Source organism: Papilio machaon, chromosome 14, assembly GCF_912999745.1.
Source record: "Papilio machaon chromosome 14, ilPapMach1.1, whole genome shotgun sequence".
NCBI classification, from domain to species: Eukaryota; Metazoa; Arthropoda; class Insecta; order Lepidoptera; family Papilionidae; genus Papilio; species Papilio machaon.
Window position 1 is genome coordinate 7,644,631 of NC_059999.1, and position 20,736 is coordinate 7,665,366.

General features: G+C 35.3%; 3 protein-coding genes across 9 annotated transcripts in view; all 3 read left to right on the plus strand.

Annotated features, from left to right (window-relative positions):
* LOC106708443 overlaps positions 1 to 12,309 on the plus strand; it is a 55,264-nt gene extending 42,955 nt beyond the window's left edge. For all 7 annotated transcript variants that reach the window (XM_045681034.1, XM_045681028.1, XM_045681030.1 and 4 more), the window contains 12 exons: positions 476 to 616; positions 7,195 to 7,715; positions 7,820 to 8,051; positions 8,694 to 9,336; positions 9,460 to 9,636; positions 9,864 to 10,026; positions 10,183 to 10,298; positions 10,449 to 10,683; positions 10,790 to 10,910; positions 11,195 to 11,349; positions 11,637 to 11,781; positions 12,059 to 12,309. In XM_045681034.1, coding sequence (XP_045536990.1) covers positions 476 to 616; positions 7,195 to 7,715; positions 7,820 to 8,051; positions 8,694 to 9,336; positions 9,460 to 9,636; positions 9,864 to 10,026; positions 10,183 to 10,298; positions 10,449 to 10,683; positions 10,790 to 10,910; positions 11,195 to 11,349; positions 11,637 to 11,781; positions 12,059 to 12,250 — 2,841 coding nt within the window. In that variant the 3' untranslated portion in view covers positions 12,251 to 12,309. The remainder of the gene's footprint in view (positions 1 to 475; positions 617 to 7,194; positions 7,716 to 7,819; positions 8,052 to 8,693; positions 9,337 to 9,459; positions 9,637 to 9,863; positions 10,027 to 10,182; positions 10,299 to 10,448; positions 10,684 to 10,789; positions 10,911 to 11,194; positions 11,350 to 11,636; positions 11,782 to 12,058) is intronic.
* Positions 12,310 to 13,772: 1,463 nt separating this feature from the next.
* Positions 13,773 to 16,238, plus strand: LOC106708417 (MD-2-related lipid-recognition protein). Its single transcript, XM_014499917.2, has 4 exons — positions 13,773 to 13,873; positions 15,057 to 15,170; positions 15,571 to 15,743; positions 16,016 to 16,238. The coding sequence occupies exons 1-4, from the start codon at positions 13,795 to 13,797 to the stop codon at positions 16,106 to 16,108; spliced, it is 459 nt and encodes a 152-aa protein (XP_014355403.2). The 5' UTR covers positions 13,773 to 13,794; the 3' UTR covers positions 16,109 to 16,238.
* A 1,476-nt stretch (positions 16,239 to 17,714) lies between these two features.
* Positions 17,715 to 20,196, plus strand: LOC106708418 (MD-2-related lipid-recognition protein). Its single transcript, XM_014499918.2, has 4 exons — positions 17,715 to 17,796; positions 18,831 to 18,947; positions 19,569 to 19,741; positions 20,107 to 20,196. Exons 1-4 carry the CDS (start codon positions 17,715 to 17,717, stop codon positions 20,194 to 20,196), a joined length of 462 nt encoding a protein of 153 aa, XP_014355404.1.
* The last annotated feature ends 540 nt before the right edge of the window (positions 20,197 to 20,736 follow it).

Genomic DNA, 20,736 nt, shown 5'->3' on the forward strand with positions numbered 1-20,736 from the left:
ATAAAATGTCACCTATTTACTTCGGCCGACACCGACTGCGAAATAACAATAATTATACAATATAGACATGTTACAAGAAAGAAGAGAACTTTCTTTAGAGTTTAGAGACACGCAAAATACGCGCTTGTCGTGGAGTTGCGGAAAACTGAGCCCCTACTACTAACTACTAGAGTTTAGAGAGGTTTCATGACATTATTTTGTTTCTTTTTAGTGCATTTTGTTTGAATTTTTTTTTATGTTACTTTTGAGTGTATTTTGTTTGAAATTGGTTTTTATATTTCGCGCTGCTTGAAACTTTCGCTCGAAATAATGGGACATAGTGATATTGCAAACTAGTTTATTTTAGTAGGAGTAAATTATTTTTATTGAATTGTCACAAGGTTAGATTATGTACTTATCTATAATTTTACATCAAAGGAAACTCTCACTCCTTTTCCTCTTAATTTAAATAATATGAGAAATATTATCCTTACAGATAGAACGTGAAGTGATACTATCGTCTGGTGAGAAGAACTCGAAAGTTCCGATCTTGCAAGAAGCGAGGAAACGCGGCCGTTTGGGTGCCGTGGCCCCTGACACGCCGCCAAAGACACTCTCTGCTTGGACACATGCTGAGGTACGGTGAAATATACATCTAAAGAGACATTACATTTAGAAGTCGTTAATTAGCCGCTAAGGAGGACTTTTAGTGTAGATTTAGAATGAGATATCACCTTGTCCGTTTTCTAATTGGTTCGACAAGTCACGCCTATAAAGTATCGAAATTTATTTGCATGGCAGTTAATATCGTACTTGATGTGTGTAAAAAAATTAATCAAACAAATTTATATTATAATTTAGGTGTTTTGTTACTTTTTATACGTGTCATTGTTACTGTTACTGGACTCTGTAAATCAATTCATTGTTAAAAAAAAAACATTACGTACTTTAGTTAATATATTATAACTAATTTATACAAATTAAAAGCTAAGATCTTTGATTTAGGTCCGTTAGTTGAATAAAAGGTATACCACATTTATAAGTCGATCGCTAGAAAAGTGTTTTTTCTTAGTTTTTCAAATGCAAGTTTCACTTTCGCTATCGATCTTATCCATCCACCTCAACTCGTAGTCCTTTTGACATATTCTTGGAATACACTGACAACGCTCTTGCAGGAATTTTCCTTGAATATAAATATAGCGATAAAAATCTACATGTGAGTTATGTTTTTATTCTATTAAGACAAAATGTAGTTTGATAATATCTTTAATAGATAAATTACTCTGGAAACATGCTTTATGTTTAATATGAATTTTACGCAATTTATTTAGTTTTTACAGTATTCTATAGATCTTAGATATTCCCTTTGGGATACAATAATTTTGTCCTTTTTTCTATATACGTCTGCTTTTTTAATAAACGAACAAAGTTAAGTAGGATTAAGCTTAAAATACAGAGAAACTTATTATGACATTTTTCACTTACTTTAACGTTTTAATGGTATAAGTTATCTGGAAATCGTTACATAACTTGGTAAGGACGTTCAATAAAGTTAAAGGATAACTGCGTACGTAAGTACTATTAACACAACCCGTGTACTGTCACGTAGGAAAGTTAGAAGCGATTATATACATAAAATAGATTGGTCGCAAACCTAAGGGTGTACAGTGCCGTAGAAAAGTTAGAAAATGTATAATCATGAAATAGATTGGTAGCAATCGTGTACTGTCTCGTAGAAAAGTTAAAAGCGAAGCAATTACTTTCTTAAGTTAGTGATCGGTACAATCGTATAGAAAAGTTAACGCAGTTATTTTCATGAGATAGAGATGGGTTACTGCGTCTCCCTGGGAGTTAACGAGCGTGTCGGCCGACCAGGCGAGACGGGTTCGAAGCCCTAACAGGTACAATCCAGCCCGAAAGTGTAAATTCCACCTTAAGATAAGTAAGAATACGGTGCATTACGTTAATATATGTTTTAATTATTTACGTGACTTTTATAAATGTGCTTGGAAAATGTAAAATGTGTTTGTTCACTGACTTTAATATCATATAAAATGTACAAAAAGTTACTTTACTAGAAAACATTTTTTTTAAAGTAACTAATTACTGTTAGCAATATATATTTAGATAAAACTGCCAAGTGATCATTGACAATCTATCTATATATATAAAAGAAAGTCGTGTTAGTTACACTACTTATAACTCAAGAACGGCTGAATCGATTTGACTGAAAACTGATGGGGAGGTAGCTTAGAACCAGGAAACGGACATAGGATAATTTTTACCCCGTTTTCTATTTTTTATATTTCGCGCGGACGGAGTCGCGGGTAAAAGCTAGTCTATATATAAAAGACAGTCGTGTTAGTTACACTATTTATAACTCAAGATCGGTCGAACTGATTTAGCTGATATTGATGGGGAGGTAGCTTAGAACTAGGAGACGGACATAGGAACTTTTTTATCTTATGTGCATTTTTTTATTCCGCGCGGACGGAGTCGCGGTTAAAAGCTAGTTATTTATACAAATGATCAAATAATTAATCATTAACAAGAATTAGACCACAATATTATGTGGCGTGTGAGTTGATTTATACTAAACTTTTGCGTTGAATCACATTTAAATATTGAGATGGGTTGCTAATATACGTTGTTAATTTGATGAACGATGTCTGGGGTCTGGTAATGGTGTGGTTACACTACGGGCGGATAGCGAACGAATGCTTGAAGAACAAGAATTATAAGGCTGAAAAGTATATATTTGCGTTCATAAAATTCATATTCCAACGTCCAATTATTTAGTAATATTAAAAGCTTTCTCACGCAAAATTATTTTTGATCTGTAATTATGTCAAGAGTGTACCTGAACTTCCTCAAAGTTCCTTAGTGTATAATTCTTACACTAAATCTACGCTAAGGGTCTCCTTTAGTGCCATTTGAGTCTATCAACGACATAAATGCTACAATACATAATAATATGCGCAATTCTCTCGTATGCTCTACTCGCGCTCCGCTCCGCGCGATTGCTATAACCGCTACTTTTTAAGCTTAGGATTGCATATTAATGCAGATTTATGTATAATATACTTTAACATCTTAAGTATCGCATGACACAGCATCATTTAACTCGGCGCTTTTTAAAATATGATATTAATGTTGAAATACCGGCGGTCAGACAGGTCGACCGTCTGAACTTATCTGCGCTTGTGGCCCTAGTATCTGATTTGTTTCTAAACATGGATGTATGGGAAACAAATGACTCGATGTTGATGACCATACGTAAGTGACGTCATAGGTTCGTTGTAATTTGAGGAAACCGTTCGCTATGTCGCCCCATATATATTAACTCAAGGAAAATAAAAAAAACCGATGTCAGAATATATTTTCATGGCACATCATGTTAATTTAATTTTAAATTTACTACAATTTTTTTCCATAAACTCATCTATTGTTATCTTAAATTAAATCACTTTTCATTCAAACTGAAGAATCCCAATTGCGGTTACAAAAGCCATTGTCCTATTCCGCTTATTTGCTTACAGTTAATGTGGTTTATCGCAACGTTAAAAAATAAAAGTAAATAACTTAAAAATCCTAAGTAAGTTCTCTAACTTGGTGGAATGGAATTACCGATCTTTCACAATCTTGATAACGTCTCATATAACTTTACAGAAATTAAAAAATTAAAAATATAAACAATTTTTACAAGCGTATTTCGTTAATAAGTAGGAACCTGTTTAAACAGTTGTTGACTATTATACTATTAGGTCCTTACATATGAAATTGGCGTTTTTCGTACTGGCCACTTTAATCACGAATTTCTCCTCTTTGGTAAGGAATTCCAAATTCAAATTTGTACAGCTATAGACTCATGTATTTGTGGTTCGATGACCGTCATTCATTTGTTTTTTTTCTTCTGTTTTTTTCTGTTTGCGTCACTCATTTTACAAAATGGAAAACTTAAAATATCGCATTATTTACGAGTACGAGTTCCGCCGTGGCACTAGTGCTGCGGAAACGACTCGAAGGGTGAATGATGTGTATGGCGGTCGTGTTGCAAAAAAAACACAGTTCGTTTTTGGTTCCAACGTTTTCGTTCTGGAAATTTCGATCTGCAGAACGAGCCCCGTGGACGGCCTGAGACTCAAGTTGATAATGAAGAGTTGAAGGCTATTGTGGAAGCGGATCCATCGCAAACCACGTCCGAGTTAGCTGCAGGCTGCGATGTTAGTGATAAAACTGTTTTAATTCACTTGAAGCAAATTGGGAAGATTAAAAAGCTTGAAAGGTGGGTACCTCACGAATTGACTGAAGCAAACCGGCAAAGGCGCGTCGACTGTTGCGTTACATTACTAAACCGGCACAATAATGAAGGTATTTTAAACCGAATCATTACCTGTGATGAAAAATGGGTTCTTTACGATAATCGGAAGCGCTCAGCGTAATGGTTGGATCCTGGCCAGCCAGCCAAATCCTGCCCCAAGCGAAAATTAACCCCAAAAAAGTTACTTGTAAGCGTTTGGTGGACTAGTGCCGGTATTGTTCATTACAGTTTTCTCAAATCTGGCCAGACTATAACGGCTGATGTCTATTGTCAGCAATTGCAAACCATGATGGAAAAGCTAGCGGCTAAACAACCTAGGCTGGTCAATCGCTCCACGCCACTGCTGCTTCACGACAACGCTAGACCACACACTGCGCAACAGACGGCTACTAAATTAGAAGAGCTTCAATTGGAAAGTCAAAGACATCCTCCGTACTCCACGGACCTTGCTCCAACAGATTACCATTTTTTTCGAAATTTGGATAACTTCTTGCAAGGGAAAAAATTCAACTCCGATGGGGCAGTCCAAATCGCCTTCAAAGATTTTATTGATTCCCGTCCGACTGTTTTTTTTAGTAAAGGGATCAATGAACTACCTATGAGATGTCAAAAGTGCATAGAAAATAATGGTTCATACTTTGATTAATTAAATATATTATATTAAAAAATATTCGACTTTTTGTTCCTCCCATACAAAACGCCAATTTCATATGTAAGGACCTAATATTATGCTTAATAAGCTTTTTAACTAAATATAATAGGCGTTGTAACAATAGACTTGATAGAACAAAAGCTTTTCTTGTGGAGCCACGCTACACGACACATGATATAAATTCAAGGCGCGTCCCTCGCGGTGAGTTAACTACGACGAAGCAACGGTGAACACGATAGTTGCCGTCTACCTACGTGGAATCAATATGTGAGAAATTACATGATTATTAGACTTGATTATTATTGTGAAATAATAAGAAAGATGAACAGAACAATGTTATGTAACAGACAATTAAACAATCATTCTGCTTTACCTTCGTTTGTAAAAAAATAGAAGACACATAAAACGCTTTGTTTATTACATAAAAGAGAAAATCTTTCGATCAGATGACCACGTAAAAAATTCTCTCAGTTCATTGTTTCACATTACATATTTTAGATTCCACTAAAACTTAAGATGTTTCTATTTATCTTTATCTAATGTGATTTAAATACATATTTTTATTAGTTGAATTATTTCGAGGTTATACTTGTGTACGTGCTTTCGAAGAATTAAACATTGTCAGTGAAAGTTATCCATGACTTAGCTCGTGGATTTACTGTGTCGAATGCTAACTACTGGAGCGTGATAGAGACGCGATGGAATTGGTGTAAAGGCCGATCGAAGTAATTAACCCAACGGTCATTTTGTACACGCGCCGACTACGGCAATGATTCGTAAACATAAAAAAAATATAACGATTTTTTTACGATTGTATCATGGAGAAGCTTCCAAACAAAATCTATTTAAGCAACTTGAATCTTTATAAATTCCTTTTAAGCGATTCAAATATGATTATAAGTAATATCTTTGATAAAGTAGTGCAGAGAATTATCATAACCAAATCTAGCTTACTGCATTTACTTCCAAGAACTTCATTCCTAATAGTGATAATGAAAAAAAGTCAAAAAGGAAATATCTATTCTATGATATAATTTAAAATTAAATCTTCAATACTTTATGAGTGTTAATAAACATACGTAGTAAGAATTCGGTTCCTTACAATTCGTCGTAGCGAAGCCGCACGTTTTATACTGAGGGACCCGAGCAGTGCGCACGGCGAACACATGCGCGCGCGCATCCGGTCCCCGCAGTGTAGCCGCAGCGCCTCCGACACCACTTACACTTCCACGAACCATCATAATTATATTCAAAAATAATTTAAAATCTCTTTGTTTATTACAAACATAATTATGAAATTCAGTGACAGTTTCAAAGTGTTATATTTTTTTAAAAGTGTTGTGATAAGTCGATAGAAGATGAAATAAATTTTTGTGAAGTGATTATTAATTAAAATGGTTGAGTTTGCTCTTGAAAATGTACGGTATCATTTACTTATCTTATATTATAAATGCGAATGTTTAGATATATGAATGGATGTTTGTTTGAAGGTATCTTCGGAACGGCTGAACGGATCTTGATGAAATTTGGCACAGATGTGGAACATAGTCTGGAAGAACACATAGGCTGCTTATTATTATTTTTTTTAATATCGTGCGGACAGTGGCGCGGGCGACAGCTAGTTTTTACATCTTTTTAATTATATTAAGGATTAAAATAAATCCATATGTTTTAAAATAAAACTGATAAGTCCATATTCATCTTCAGATAATTTTCAAACTTATACTCGATATTATATAATAATATTCATAAAAGTTATTATTTTTTACTGGCCAGGAATTTAACCCTCGCTTAGTTAAGCCCGATTTGAAATATTTAATTATAATTATAGCTACTTATTTTATAGATTATCCAATTTTACATTTCGTCTTGCAGCTATGAGATGTTTATACCTTTCAACTTTCAATGTAATTTGCAACTTCGTTAAAAAATAACAAATTGTTTACATCATAATTGTCTTTGCCTTGTAAAGCTGCCATTTCTTCTTTGTCTGTGAACTTCTTGTTACCGGCAATTGTAGCCAATGGCCCATTGTTTCTTCGATTCCCACAAAACATTGTCGTAACAGTACTTTTGTGCGTTGTAACGTTTCTTTTGCGTTCTTATTTTGTTCCGCGATAATGTGACAGGTTCGTAATCAGCGGGACTCGATTTCTATTCCCATACTTATTCAAAATGGAATATACTAAAAAACCTTCTAGGGATAAAGATTTTCATAATAAAATAATTGTTTTGTTTACAGAATCAACAAGCGGGCACATCAGGCGACTTCCGACAGTATCACGATCAAAACTATAGCTACGCAATGCACCAAAATCAAAACCAAGGCGCAGTTCCGAGAAACATACAAAACTACGATTCGCCCAAGCCGCCAATACCTGCCAAAAACTATGGAACCAAAGCCGATTTGCAAAACAATTCACATCATATCACTGTTACGGTCGAAACCGGCAAAGATAATACGAGAGATGCTCCAAAAAGTACAAAATCCGTAAGCAAAACATACCACACGTTAAAAGATATGATATCCAGTAGATTTAAAGGTAAAGACAGCAATGACAACGAAAAGACTGAAGAACCGAGCCTTAACAACATTGAAGAAAGGAAAAGACCGGAAACGGAACAAGTGACACCTAGAGAAACACCAACAAGGAAAGTGGAGCAAGGGATTTATGGAAGGCCCATGCCTCAAGCGAGGCCCGACATGCAATACTCACATGGAATGTCTAATAATATGGCGTACCCAAGCCCCTCACCCCACAGGTGAGAAATATTTCCCCTTTACATTTTGTTATAATACTTCAGCTGTCACAAATCATTTTCTATTCACAGAAATATACATATGTTATCTGTCAACAACTTTACAGACAACTGATGCAGCAACAACAAATAGTCCAACAACAAATGATACTGAATCAACAAGCGAGGTCTCAAGAGATGTTGTCGTCGACGCCTCACTCGCGCCCACAGGCGCTAGGCGCCGATGCCCTGTATCAGCAGTATGGCCCACCCGGCAGGAGAAGTGCGGTATACCAGAGAGACATGGACGTAAGATCAATGGCTAACTTCACGTCTTTAAAATCAGGCCCACAAAATCAGGTACGTATCGTATATCTTACAATGGCACTTCGATACATCAAAGATGATCTAACAACGTCAATATGAGTAAATTAAATACTGTTGACAAAGTTAATTAATGCAAATCTTATGTAATAGACACGACAAAAAAATCTATGTAGTCTAAATTATAAATAAATATTAATCGCTAATTATATGTAAGAAACAAATTTGCAACAAAATATCGTTGCGAGCCGGTTTTGCAACGCAAATGGACGTCTAAATATAGGTCTGTTTACAAGCCACCGTCCGAATGCCCGGTTGGAAATTACGACAATAATTTCAATGCAACACCTTTCTTACTCGGCCCCGTCCTATTCTCACCAGTCACCGGCCTCCGCACAAAGCACAATCGTTCCCAACAATTAAACATTTCTTCCCACGGAATGTGCCGCAATTATATTAACAAGTACTTGTTTCTTCGTGACTTTAAACATCTCTAAAACAGATTTTACGTCTTTGAGAAAGCTGATTTATTTAATAGATCATTGTTAATTTTAATGAAATCAACACATTATGTGCTACACTTTAGCCAAGACTAATTGCTACTGCGTTTAAATAAATGTTTACCTATTTAAATCTTTGATAAAAAAGCATAATGAAATGTTTACATTACCTTTCCAGTTTGACAATTCACATTCAAGACCTGATCTAAGAAGTCCACAACAGTTGGAGAGGGAAATTGTAAGACAAAGAGGTTTAGTAGAAGGCAGGCGAGCTGCGTCACATCCTCATCTCCTTGATGAACCGCCTCAGCGACCAGAAGTCAACACTCCTCAAATTCACGAGAGGTCCAGACGAAATTCACACGGAAATCTTTTAGATGGACTACCTGTAGAGAATAGCCCTCAAAGGAATATGACAGAGGAAAGAGAATCGGATGATGGTGGATTTAGACTCCGTTTAGCAGCTCAAGGTAGATCAAGTTTTGAAGAACGAATTCGTACAAGTGGTAGATCAATAGAATCAAATAGACAAGAACGATTACAAGAAAACATTTACAGACGGACGCCTGAAAGTCACAGAGAATCTAGACGAACGCCAGATTCTTTAGGAAATAGACATAAAGAAGAAACAAATAATCATCAGGGACCTGAAAGAAATGATGAGAGTGCAAGTCAAAAGTCTGCAGATAGCGTTTATAACTCCAGTGGGAAAGCTGAAACGTATCATCCTCAGCCATCATCGTCTAGACATACGCCTAATAGGATAGAAGACCTGAAAGCTCATGGTAAGAAAGGGGCTAATGGTTCAGGAGCTAGTTCAGGTATCTCATCTCATTTATTTTATTAAAAAGAAAAAATATATATATATATTCGAACAAAATAGATTCTTAGAATTGTAATAATCAGCTTTAATACTATTAGTAATAAATAATTACCTTTTTTAGATTACGATAAGAACGGTGGTCAGTCGTCCAACGTGGACTCGGGCCGAGGTAGCGTTGCGTATTCCAGTGGCCGGAGACCGGAGGCCAGTCCGCATGACACGTCTGCAGATTCTGACGCTGTTGCTCATCCGAGGAATCAACCTCAACCAGGCACAAGTCAACAACAAACTGTACCTAGTAAGTCAGTGCTGCAACGGATATAACAAAAATATGGAAATTATATTTGACAATGATTTGCTAGATCGTAAATTGATAACGACGTTAATTTGACAATGAACTAAGAATAAAGATATTTTAGATGTGGGTTTTTGTACTGCTGTCTATTATAAATTGTATTGTTTCTAAATTGTTTTTGTACAATAAATTAAAAAATATATATATAACTCCCTCTTTCACGTTTTCAGATGGTGAAAACGAGTGGGCAGATCTAGTGGAATGCGAACTGCGTCAAATACTTGAGCCCAAGCTGTCAGCTTTGCGCCTGGACTCGTCCGCGAGCTCGGATGGGTCAGTGACACCACCCCTACCGCCTCTTTCGCCTTCCTCTGACTTGCACAAGAGAAATAGGTACAAGATGCAATATTCTTTGATAGCGCCTTGAAAATTTTAAATACATAAAAATATAATACCTCAAAACTGTATGGTACTAAATGGAAAACATTATTCAAAAATCTTATCTGAGTATTTAACATAGTTTAACATACTTTTATATTTATATTCCAGTCTTCCGGGTCGGTCGTCAGAATACCCTGAAGAGCGGCGTCGCGGGCGCGAGTCACCGCGCTGGCACGGACATAAGAAACACTCTTCTAAACGCGACCATCATTATAAGAAACATTGTAAGAAAATGATACAAATTTTAACTTATTTATCTTTTTTCTTTTATTTCAATTTCTTTGTCTATTTTTCCGAAATGTATAACATCGTTTCATACGCAGTGCACTATAATTTTTACTAGTTATAAATTAAGAAAAAATCTTTAATTCCAGTGTTCGGCTTGGACACGACGGACGTGACGTCGACGACGACGCGCAGCTTGGACCTATCGTCGCTACTGGGCGCGCGCTCCGACAGCGACGCGTCCGGCGGAGACGCGCGCGCCATCCGCCGGCAGCTGCGCGGCCTCGAGAACATGTATGCCGAGGTGCTGCAGCTGCTGGGTGTGCGCCGCCCCGCGCCTGCGCACGCCTCTCATGGACCCCACACTCCCGCCTGGGACGCAAGGTAACGTGCCAGAAAACTAATTGTAATTTTCCCTCCCCATCCTCTTTATGATCCATATTAGGATAGCTTTGTTACTCTAGAATTTATTAGTTTATTTCGCACGCAGACTGTCGTCAAAGCGACGCTACGGCAGTATGTCGTCGCTGCCGTCTAGTTCGGTGAGCAGTCGGCCTGTACGCGACAAACGGCGCAGTTCCAACGACCACAGGAAGAAGCACGACCTCAAGGTATTATTAAAAAGCAGCATATTGATTGTACACGATTTTAACGCATAAAGAATGATAGATACACACTTACTAACACCACTTATTCTCCTACAGAGTTTCATCAGTTCAACAATTCTATTAGTTTATATTTTACGATATGTCAAACAAAGTGGGGTATCATAATTCCACTACGATTTCATTGATTCTAAATCGATCTCTCTCTTGAATACTCTTTCTCTCTCTCTCTCTCTCTCTCTCCCTCTTTCTCTGTGCTTCGGTCAATACTAATTACTCATCAATTTCAGGGCATCAACAAAAGGTTCCAACGACTGGAGTCGCACGTGGTGACGCTGGCGCGCTCGGTTGCGCACCTCTCCAGCGAGATGCGCACGCAGCACCTCGTCATGCAGGAGATGGACAACATCCGCGCAGAGATCGCCGCTCTCAGGCACATGTACAAGTCAGTTGCACAACGTTACTTTGTCGAACATATAAATCCAACACATATTTTTTTCTAGTACTACTTATCGTGATATAATGTTTATTGCTGTCATCTTCTTCAAAACTATAGTTATGTCTTAAGAACTTTGACCACCAATTCAAAAGCTATTTTCAGAAGACCCTTTGTCATCCATTCTTTTCTAAAATATTTTTTTCTACATTTTATTTTTTCATTTCATCGTAGGACTTCAAATAGATCTGAGTTGCTATTTAGGAAGAGGGTCTAAAAGTTACATTACATTCCAGATCGCAGCAGTTCATAAGGTCCGGACACCAGCGACATCTGGATCCGTACTCATTCAGCAACCCGGATCGCGTCAAGCGGCTCACCAAATTCTTCGGCGACGAACCTCCACTCATGCGACTCTTTCTCAAAAAACTTGGATACGAGGTAAATAAACCTACTAAATTTTGGTAAAAGTGTGACGAATTTAAAAAAGCTAAAGTGAGTGGCAGTAGTCGTAGTATTGTGATACATTAGTTACATAAAAATCAACATAAACATAATGGCAATTGAATTGTACGTTTGTTTCAAAAAAAAAGAAACGCTTCTTTGTTTTTTTTTAAAGGAACGAGCAGAACGAATTTATACAGTATGATTCAGAAATAGAAACTGACGAGTTTATCTCCCTTGAGGTACCGATTTAAAAAAAAATGTTTTTTTACAGAAATATGCAGCATTGCTAGAAAAGGAGAAAGTTGGTGCAGCGGAATTACCTTACGTTGGTGAGGATAAATTGCGCTCGCTAGGAGTACCTCTCGGGCCCCGGATGAGGATACTGAAGGAGGCCGGCATACATCAGGACCTGCACGCGCGCGACGACCACAACACCACCACCACTACGCTGGCTATCGTTTAGTTAACTATCCAGACGATGAATAAAAGAGAAACAGATGAAATCAATATTTGATCTCGAACATTTTTTTCTTATCTACAGTATTTTAAATTACCATTTTTATCAATTTGATTTAAATTTAACTAATTTAAAATTCGCATAATCAATCGAATTCAGAATATTGATTTCAGCAGTATAAAGAAAAAGAATAACTTAATGTTATAATATGTTAATTATTACATAAAAATTTAGATAATTTTACAGTTTTTACAACTTTATTAATAAAAGGTTATTAAGAACACTAACCATTTTTAGAGCAACAATCATCTCAAATTTAATAAATGTTTACATAAATAATTAATTTAGATAACAAAGACTAATATGCTAATTAACAATGTCTGCATTTCTGGTATATTAAAAAGAGAATTATGTTTGTGGTCATTTTAAAAATACATAAAATACTTATAATTATAATAATAATATAAGTAATGAGAAAATGAGATTCCTAACATTAAAATCTATGTAAAGCAAAAATAACAAATGATAAATAAGTTACAACTGACGTCTACTGAACTCATGATAACTTAAACTAAAGATATCTTACATAAGAAAAGGTTAGAAAACATAACAAAATTCAAAGAGATAGGTATAGACAATGGACTTCTATTTGCCGTGATTCTAACACTCTCGCCTCTTCAACATCAATGGATGTAGAGTTCGGATGTTGTTAGTAAAAAAAGTTAGAAGAATTCATAAAAATAGTTAATTCAGATTCCAGAGATGAACTTTAACTAGAACTATATTAAATACTCGCGGTGCTAGCAGTTTAAATACTAGAACTATTTACGAAGTATAATTTTAATATCTACTTAGGTTAGTTACCTCCGCATATAACTTTCCACTCATTTTTAACATGAATTTTCATTCCAATGGTTTGCCAAAGAGTTTATCCGGCATGTGCTTAACATCTTGTAAATAATGTATATAGATAAGTTTATGTAAAATGTACTCCGAGCAACGAAAAGACAACGTACTTTTTAGTAAATTTTTTTGTATCCCCCTGTAGGGAATTTTATTGTAAATAATTTTAATTAAATTTTATTACAATTTTTATGTGATTTTTATTTAATATCATTCGTCGCCATAATTAAAAGTACAAGTTACCGTTGGTTTCTGAGACCAAAACCTTTGTATAAAATATATCGTCATCCCTGTCATTATCTTTGACAAAACAGAGATAACAATATGTTTTAAATGGAGATTTTGGCTTTAGAAACCAACGGTTAGTGACTTACGCTACAGATTACAAACCCACATACAAACATTACCTTCCTAATCCTAAATGTAACTATTGTGAAAATGCATTCAAAGTGAAATTATTGTAATTTTATTGACATAAAAAAAATTCAAACACTCGTAATTATGGATCATTAATTAATTTGCGGTCGTTTACACGTTGATAGACATTGCTCGTTTGTCTTATCTTGCTCCGGGTCAAACTTGATAAGTTTTAAGCAGAAAGAGAGTACTTCTGTCCGCATTAGCCCGTGAGACTGTAACGTGTTAACATGTTAAGAACAATTGTAATCCTGTCTCTGATTGCTGCAGCATCCGCGACTGTTATAAAGATAGACAAATGTGAAAATGGTAAGTATTTTTTTATCATAGGCACGACATCGTTTTAGTATGTTTAGCAATATCCGATCTCTTGTCTATGCTATTTTCTTGCTTTAATGACTTGACTATCTTTCACTTGTTTTATGTACGTTCTTCTTGGTTGTCCGTACTTCTTGTATAACATAAAAATCCCTAAGGTAAATACGGACACTAACATTGGTTACATTTTGCATAATTCGATTATTCTACATTAAATTATGAAATACTAGCATCCTGTCGCGGCTTCATCCGGATGGGCTCTGGGATGAGCATTTCCAAGAAATAAATCATATTTCGTATACATTATGTATTTGCGTAACCGATAACGAAAGACTGATTTTAAATTTTTTTTGTCTCTCTGTCTGTCTGTCCGGCTTACCTCCAGAACAGCTAGACCAATTTTGACGAGACGCGGGCATATTATAGACTACTTTTTTTATATTCTGCGCTGACGAGAGTAGCTGCGACAAATATTAAATATAGCACTATGGCACTCAGGGTTAGTGTAGTATTATAATAAATTTAAAATCTTTTAGGTTTTATTGTTTACAAACATACAACAATAGATGATGTTGAGTAGATCACACCTTTTAATTTTCAACTAAAAACTATTTTAATCAACATTAACAACTAACAAATCAAATGACGAGACTTCAAATATACTTTTTATTCGGCAATAAAAATTTATAAGGTAATTTGTTTCCCAAACGAAAATTGTTAAGCCCGTAGTTACACATCTATTTACGTAATTTCGAGAGTGACCTTTAACACTTTTAGTGATAAAAACATTTCATGTAAACATATAAATATAGAATTTAGTAATAATACGACATATGTGACCAGAGGTCATAGATAATGTTGTATTATCACTAAATGTATCGAATTAATGGCGTAAGTTGTACTAAGAAACGAATTATACGTTAATAATAAGACCACGTATGGTAAAACGCAAATGAGCTCTAACTAAACAAGAATAAACAATATTTATTTTGAGTTTAATGAAATGCACACCAATTTAACTAATCGTTGGTTTCTGAAACTAATATGTACGTCAAAAACATATCGTCATCTCTCTTATTGTCTTATACAAAACAAACAATATGTTTTATACATGCATCTTAATCTCAGAAACCAACGATAAGTAATTATACCTATTGTTTTCTTATGCTTTCAGTGCCAGAAGATGTTTGCACGATCATAGAGAGCCGTATCACGCCATGCGTTAACGGCGACGAGTGCAGGCTGAAGAAGGGCAAGGAGCACGCAATCTCATTCGACTTCACGCCTAGTGAGTAATACTCCTTAGCCCAGAGGTGCACGTAGAGATGGTATTCCATTCGGCGCGATCAGATTTCGATTCTGCATGAGTTGTCATTAAATGCTTCTCTGAAAGCTACACTCAAAAGTTTAAACAATTTTAAATAAATATAGCAAGATTCTATATCATCAAATACAAATATAATACTTCCTTACCAAGAGCGAGATGTACGTTGTCAATGTAAGTCATTTTTTGAGCTTACTCGGTAAATACCAAAAGCCAACAATGTCTTGCAGATATTCTATTAAATTAGTGCCTCTTATAAAGTCACAGAAAGACCTTCTAAATGAACCTTCTATCCAGAAAACGTATTATTCACAAATCAAGTAGACTTCATCTGGCATAATACTAATTTGTTTATATTTTCCAGATTTCTCTGCTGACAAGTTGAAGACTGCGGTATACTATGTTAATAGAGGTGTGGACATTCCGTTCGCTGAGCTGTGGGACGCGGACGGCTGCCAGTACACCTCGTGCCCCGTTTCGCCCGGCGTCTCCCAGCAGCTTAACTACAAGCTCAGACTCGGCAAAAAACTGCCCAGCGTAAATACTGAACTTTCCTTAATTACTACATTTCAACCGACAGAAATCTTATGAACAGAACCATGGTACATTGTCACAAATAACAATCTTCTCATGAGAAGTGAGTGAAGTACACGCGTGTTCTACGTATTCACATTTGAGGACACAGTCCTCGAAGAGACATCTACCTTTTGTCTTGAAGTATTTTTTAGCTTATTGAAAACATCACACCATCATGATTAGAAGCACATTTTTTTTAATTAAATTAATTTTTTTTTTAATTCGTATGACAGGGTAACTTCCCCATCAAATGGCGCGTGTGGAATGAAGCCAATCCGGCGCAGGAGTGCTGCTTCCTCGCACGACTGGCTATCAGCAAGCGATGAACAGACCACCTACGAGATCAATTCTTAAAATAAATATATCTTAATACGATCATTTTACCTTTACCAAGAATCTGCACAAAAGACTTAACCGATATTCCAGAAACTGATACTAAGCCAACTTTATATAATTAAGCTGTCAAAGATGGCTGATGTAGCCATATTATAAACAGTTGAATAACACATGAATTCCCTTTGGCGTCAAGTTAGCCAGCCTTCATAACATCATCTGATAATAATTTTAATTTTAATTTTTTCGGGTTTCGTGTAATACGTAAAGAATGTTAATTAATTAAATAACCATGTATTCTTTTTTTACGAGCACGTAAGCCGCAAACTATTACATTATTATGACATGTTTTCTTTTTTTAACCTAACCAAATTACTTGCAAATTCAAATATACCAAATTCAAGCAGTGCTCTACTAATTTCTGAAGCAGGATGCTATTTTTTTTTTAAGAGGATTAGTAAATATGTATTATGTTACTCTATTCCGATGTACAGTAAAATATAAAAGAGAACAGACATTCAAATAGAGCATATCTTTTAACGGAAAAGGTCTTCAAATTTGAACACGGTGATGTTATAGGAGAGAGTAAGAAATACTGACGCATGGACTAGAATAGAAGAGCCCTTAGCTAACATGATGACGATAAGCTTATGTCTGTGATACAATGAACCCTTCTTCGATCCCTGATCTCATATATTGAGCTCGATAGAGGACGAGTGTTAACTCATTGTTATCAGTTATTAATTGCGAAGTTGAGCGAGCCATGTTTGAACAAACATGGCTCGTCCGTCGCGCACCGGACTTCAGGGGTGCCTACAGATTTCTAGATCTACCTAGATCTTTCAATTATAAGCCATTTTCTACAAACCTAAAAAGATAATCTACAACTAGTCTAAGTTTCTCAAAAATACGTTGTTTATACAAATTTTAGTTTTTGTAACTAACATAATATAGAAAACTACATTTAAATATAAAATGTGACTAAAACCGAGACATTAATACTTGCAATAGTAATAACAAAGATTGGGACATGTATCAGAAGGCGATATGTTGACCAGAGAGATATAATTAAAATATAAGAGAAGTTGAAAGGATGGTAGGCATCATTTATATCATCATAGCAATGATCAATCATGTTTATCGCTGCAGCAGATAGATATCCAGGTTTAAACTTTACGAAAGTGCAGGAGCTACCTGCCTCTTTCCCTTTCCACCCTTTTCTTATAAGAAAAGCATGGAAATGGCACGTGAATTTGACGATAGAGAGGATGCATAAGAAGGGGAACTATTCTCTTTCTCTGCATCCCCTCCTCCGTCTATTAAAGGTAGACAACAACACTTCAGCAATCCCAATATCCATGTACAGCAGTCGCTTCGCTATTTCTGCGTATTCAGGTGGCCGCTCGCTAGTTCGTCACCTTATGATATAATAAAAAGTTTGCACCTCAAATTAGTTTATCTATGAAGAAAATGTTTTCTCCACATAACGGATATCGAGTTCACAACCCTACCGAAGAAACTAAACGTTTAATAATAATGACCAATTGTTATAACAAACATGATCGGTGTACCGCAGTCGCGCGCGGTGCTTCGCTCAACATGGACGTCCGCATCATAATCCTCTCCTTGTGCTTCCTCTTCGTGCAATCAGATTTTGTCATCAAAAAGAACTGCAAAGACGGTAAGAACTCATATTCATTAAATTATTTCGTATATTTCAATATGTGATCAAATTACCATAGCATATCTGATCTTTGAAATTGCTGACCCTAAATTATCTGGTCCCCTCGTACCAATTAACCTTAACCCAATTGTAACGTCGAGATGTCTACGAATGCTCGCTCAGATTTGGGTTACAGTTCATGACAGAAGATACTAGAACCTACCATGGTAGTATCTAGATAGGTACTACTTTATACAAGAGATTACTTTAACAAGGAAGAGCAATGACCGAGCTACAGATACGTAATCCTTTAGATGAAAAGGAAAGACAAGAGATGATATATAATTTTAAACAACTTTGAGAAACCACATTTAACTAGTCATGTTATATAGAAATGTGTTTAGTTATAGCATATTGAATAGAAGATGAATAATTATGGCAACAGTTGAGAATTATGTTTCAATTCAAATTATAATTAATCCAAATTATGGATAAATACAATCCAAATAGTACTTTAATCAAAGTTAAATTATAGTTATTAAAGAAATTCTTAAACATAAAGAAGATTTAATTACTCCGCTGGCGCAGCGACCCAAAGTGGGTCTTGGCCTCCGACACAAGAGATCGCCAGAGTCGCCAGTCCTGTGCCTTAAAGAAGATTTAGCGTACGAAATAAATGTGTAATTGTTGAATGTTATAAGTATACATGAATCGACGCATAAGCTTTACTAATCTTTATGAAGGCGACTAGCATTAAGTAATTAAATGAAATAAAGCAATAGGCCTCATTGTACTATTTTGATATTTCGAATTTTAATCTATTTAAAGCAAAAAATTCCTCTAAATTTACCATGTAAACTGTTAAAACTGAAAAACAATTAATATAGACAATATTAAAGGCTACCAACAATGCTATATTTAATTAGGTGCATTTTCAAGGCTGAGAGACAATATGTTTGAAAAGTACATATTTAATACACTCCTTAGACTCCTACTCAAAATATTACACTCTTCCTGGAAAAGTTGATTATCCAGCTTGTTTTGTATCACAGTGGATACGTCGCAGTGCAGCATCCACAACGTAGCAGTGGACCCATGTCCCCGCGGTCCGCGCCTCTGCGTCGTCAAACCTGACAAGGCCTACTCCGTCAATGTTGACTTTACACCACGTAAGATATTCACATAATATCACTTGTGTGTTTAGGTTTAGTTAATATTTTAAAAATTATCTCTATTGCATTAAATTTGAAATTTAGATTCAAATCGCTTTGCAATACTAGATTTTTTTTTTGTTTTTATTTCTTCATATCGTGAGTTCATTGACATATCGACACATCGAGTTTGCGAAAACAATATCTATTTTTATCCTAAAAGTTATTATTATTATAGAACAGATAATTATTGTTTATATTACGTTCTGCTAATAAACAAGATTACTCGAGGTGAATATAATTATTTCTATAAAAGATGCATTTATTAAAGAAACTAGCTGTCGCCCGCGACTCCGTCCGCCCGGGATTAAAACAAAACTAAATAACCATCTGTGCCAAATTACATCAAGATTCGTTGAGCCGTTTCGGAGATACCTTCAAACATCCATCCATCCATCTAAACTTTCGCATTTATAACATTAGTAATATAAACCATGAAATCTATATGAAGCCTAATCTGAAAATATAAACGTATTCAAAAGTTTTAACTAATTTTAATTACAAATGTTGCCACTAGTATGTTAGCTTACAATTAGAAAAATATTTTACGGCCCTTAAAAGACTCAATTATCTTTTCAGATTTTCCCGCAAATAACATAAAGTTGGCATTATACAGCGATGATAAGAAGACCAACACGTATGACACTGTCATCAAAACACCAGAGGAGGTCTGCGGACTAGTCAACTGTCCTCTAGAGGCAGAAGAGAGAAAGAACTTCGACGTACACTTTACTCTTGGCAAGATGTTACCGGTAAGTTACATATGAACTGACAAATCTAGGTTATTTTAAACCCTAAATATTATTGAAGGATAAAGGACATTTTATATTGCAATGGGACCTTTACGAACGCGGTTAGAACACAATCTGCTAGTATATTAATTTATTAGTGGCCATCGGATGTTATGTGACAATTGCCATCCGCGTCCGCAACTACCAAAAGCTACACTTCCGATGCTAGAATGAGTCGGCGATTTGTTCAGTATTCACATGCAACGATCCTCGTAGTTCGAGTTTCTGGAATTTTGCAAATAAATAAAGAATTATTTTGGTAAGATAAGATAAAATTAATTTAGAAAGGGTGCATGAGTTTTTAATGAAAACTTTTTTTTTTCTAGGGCAAATTTCCGATCAAGATGGTTCTCTGGAATGAAGAGAACAAGTCTCAGCAATGCTGTTTCACGTTTAATGTTAAAATAAGAAAATAAATTACATTATTGACAACGCGAAATTAAATTTATTTATAAAAATTGTAAATTTTAATTTAACAGAATTATATAAAATAAATAAGCCAGTGTAAAACCAATAATTGATTATTGTTGCCGTTAATTATGAGTTTTCACTGCCTTTATACCTGAATTAAAACGAGAAATTAACAAAATCTTTTTGTACTGCTATTTCCACAGTGGAAGCCAACGATTAACATACACTTTATTATTACACAGAATTTTGTTATGTATTTATTAAATTTGATATGTATATTTGTTCGGATTATGTAACAGAAGTTGTTAGTTATCAAAGACAAATAAAAAAGTATATAAGTGTAATATAAATATGTCTAGTAATAAATAAAATTTACTGCTCACTATTTTTGCACCAACATTATTCTTTTTCCAGCTTTTTCCTCGCGACTTCCTCCGCCAAGAACTAAAAAAAAAACTTCGTTATTTTCAGATTATATTCTACATCTGTCACAAATTTCATCGTAATAAAACGACTTAATACAACGAAATAAGTAATTAAAAAAA

Bases quoted from the DNA above. Each gene is read 5' to 3' on its own strand.
- LOC106708417 (XM_014499917.2), top strand. From the start codon at position 13,795: ATGTTAAGAACAATTGTAATCCTGTCTCTGATTGCTGCAGCATCCGCG. The intron at 15,171-15,570 runs GTGAGTAATACT...TATATTTTCCAG, and splicing joins CTCATTCGACTTCACGCCTA to ATTTCTCTGCTGACAAGTTG. The intron at 15,744-16,015 runs GTAAATACTGAA...TTCGTATGACAG, and splicing joins TCGGCAAAAAACTGCCCAGC to GGTAACTTCCCCATCAAATG.
- LOC106708418 (XM_014499918.2), top strand. From the start codon at position 17,715: ATGGACGTCCGCATCATAATCCTCTCCTTGTGCTTCCTCTTCGTGCAA. The intron at 17,797-18,830 runs GTAAGAACTCAT...TTTGTATCACAG, and splicing joins CAAAAAGAACTGCAAAGACG to TGGATACGTCGCAGTGCAGC. The intron at 19,742-20,106 runs GTAAGTTACATA...TTTTTTTTCTAG, and splicing joins CTCTTGGCAAGATGTTACCG to GGCAAATTTCCGATCAAGAT.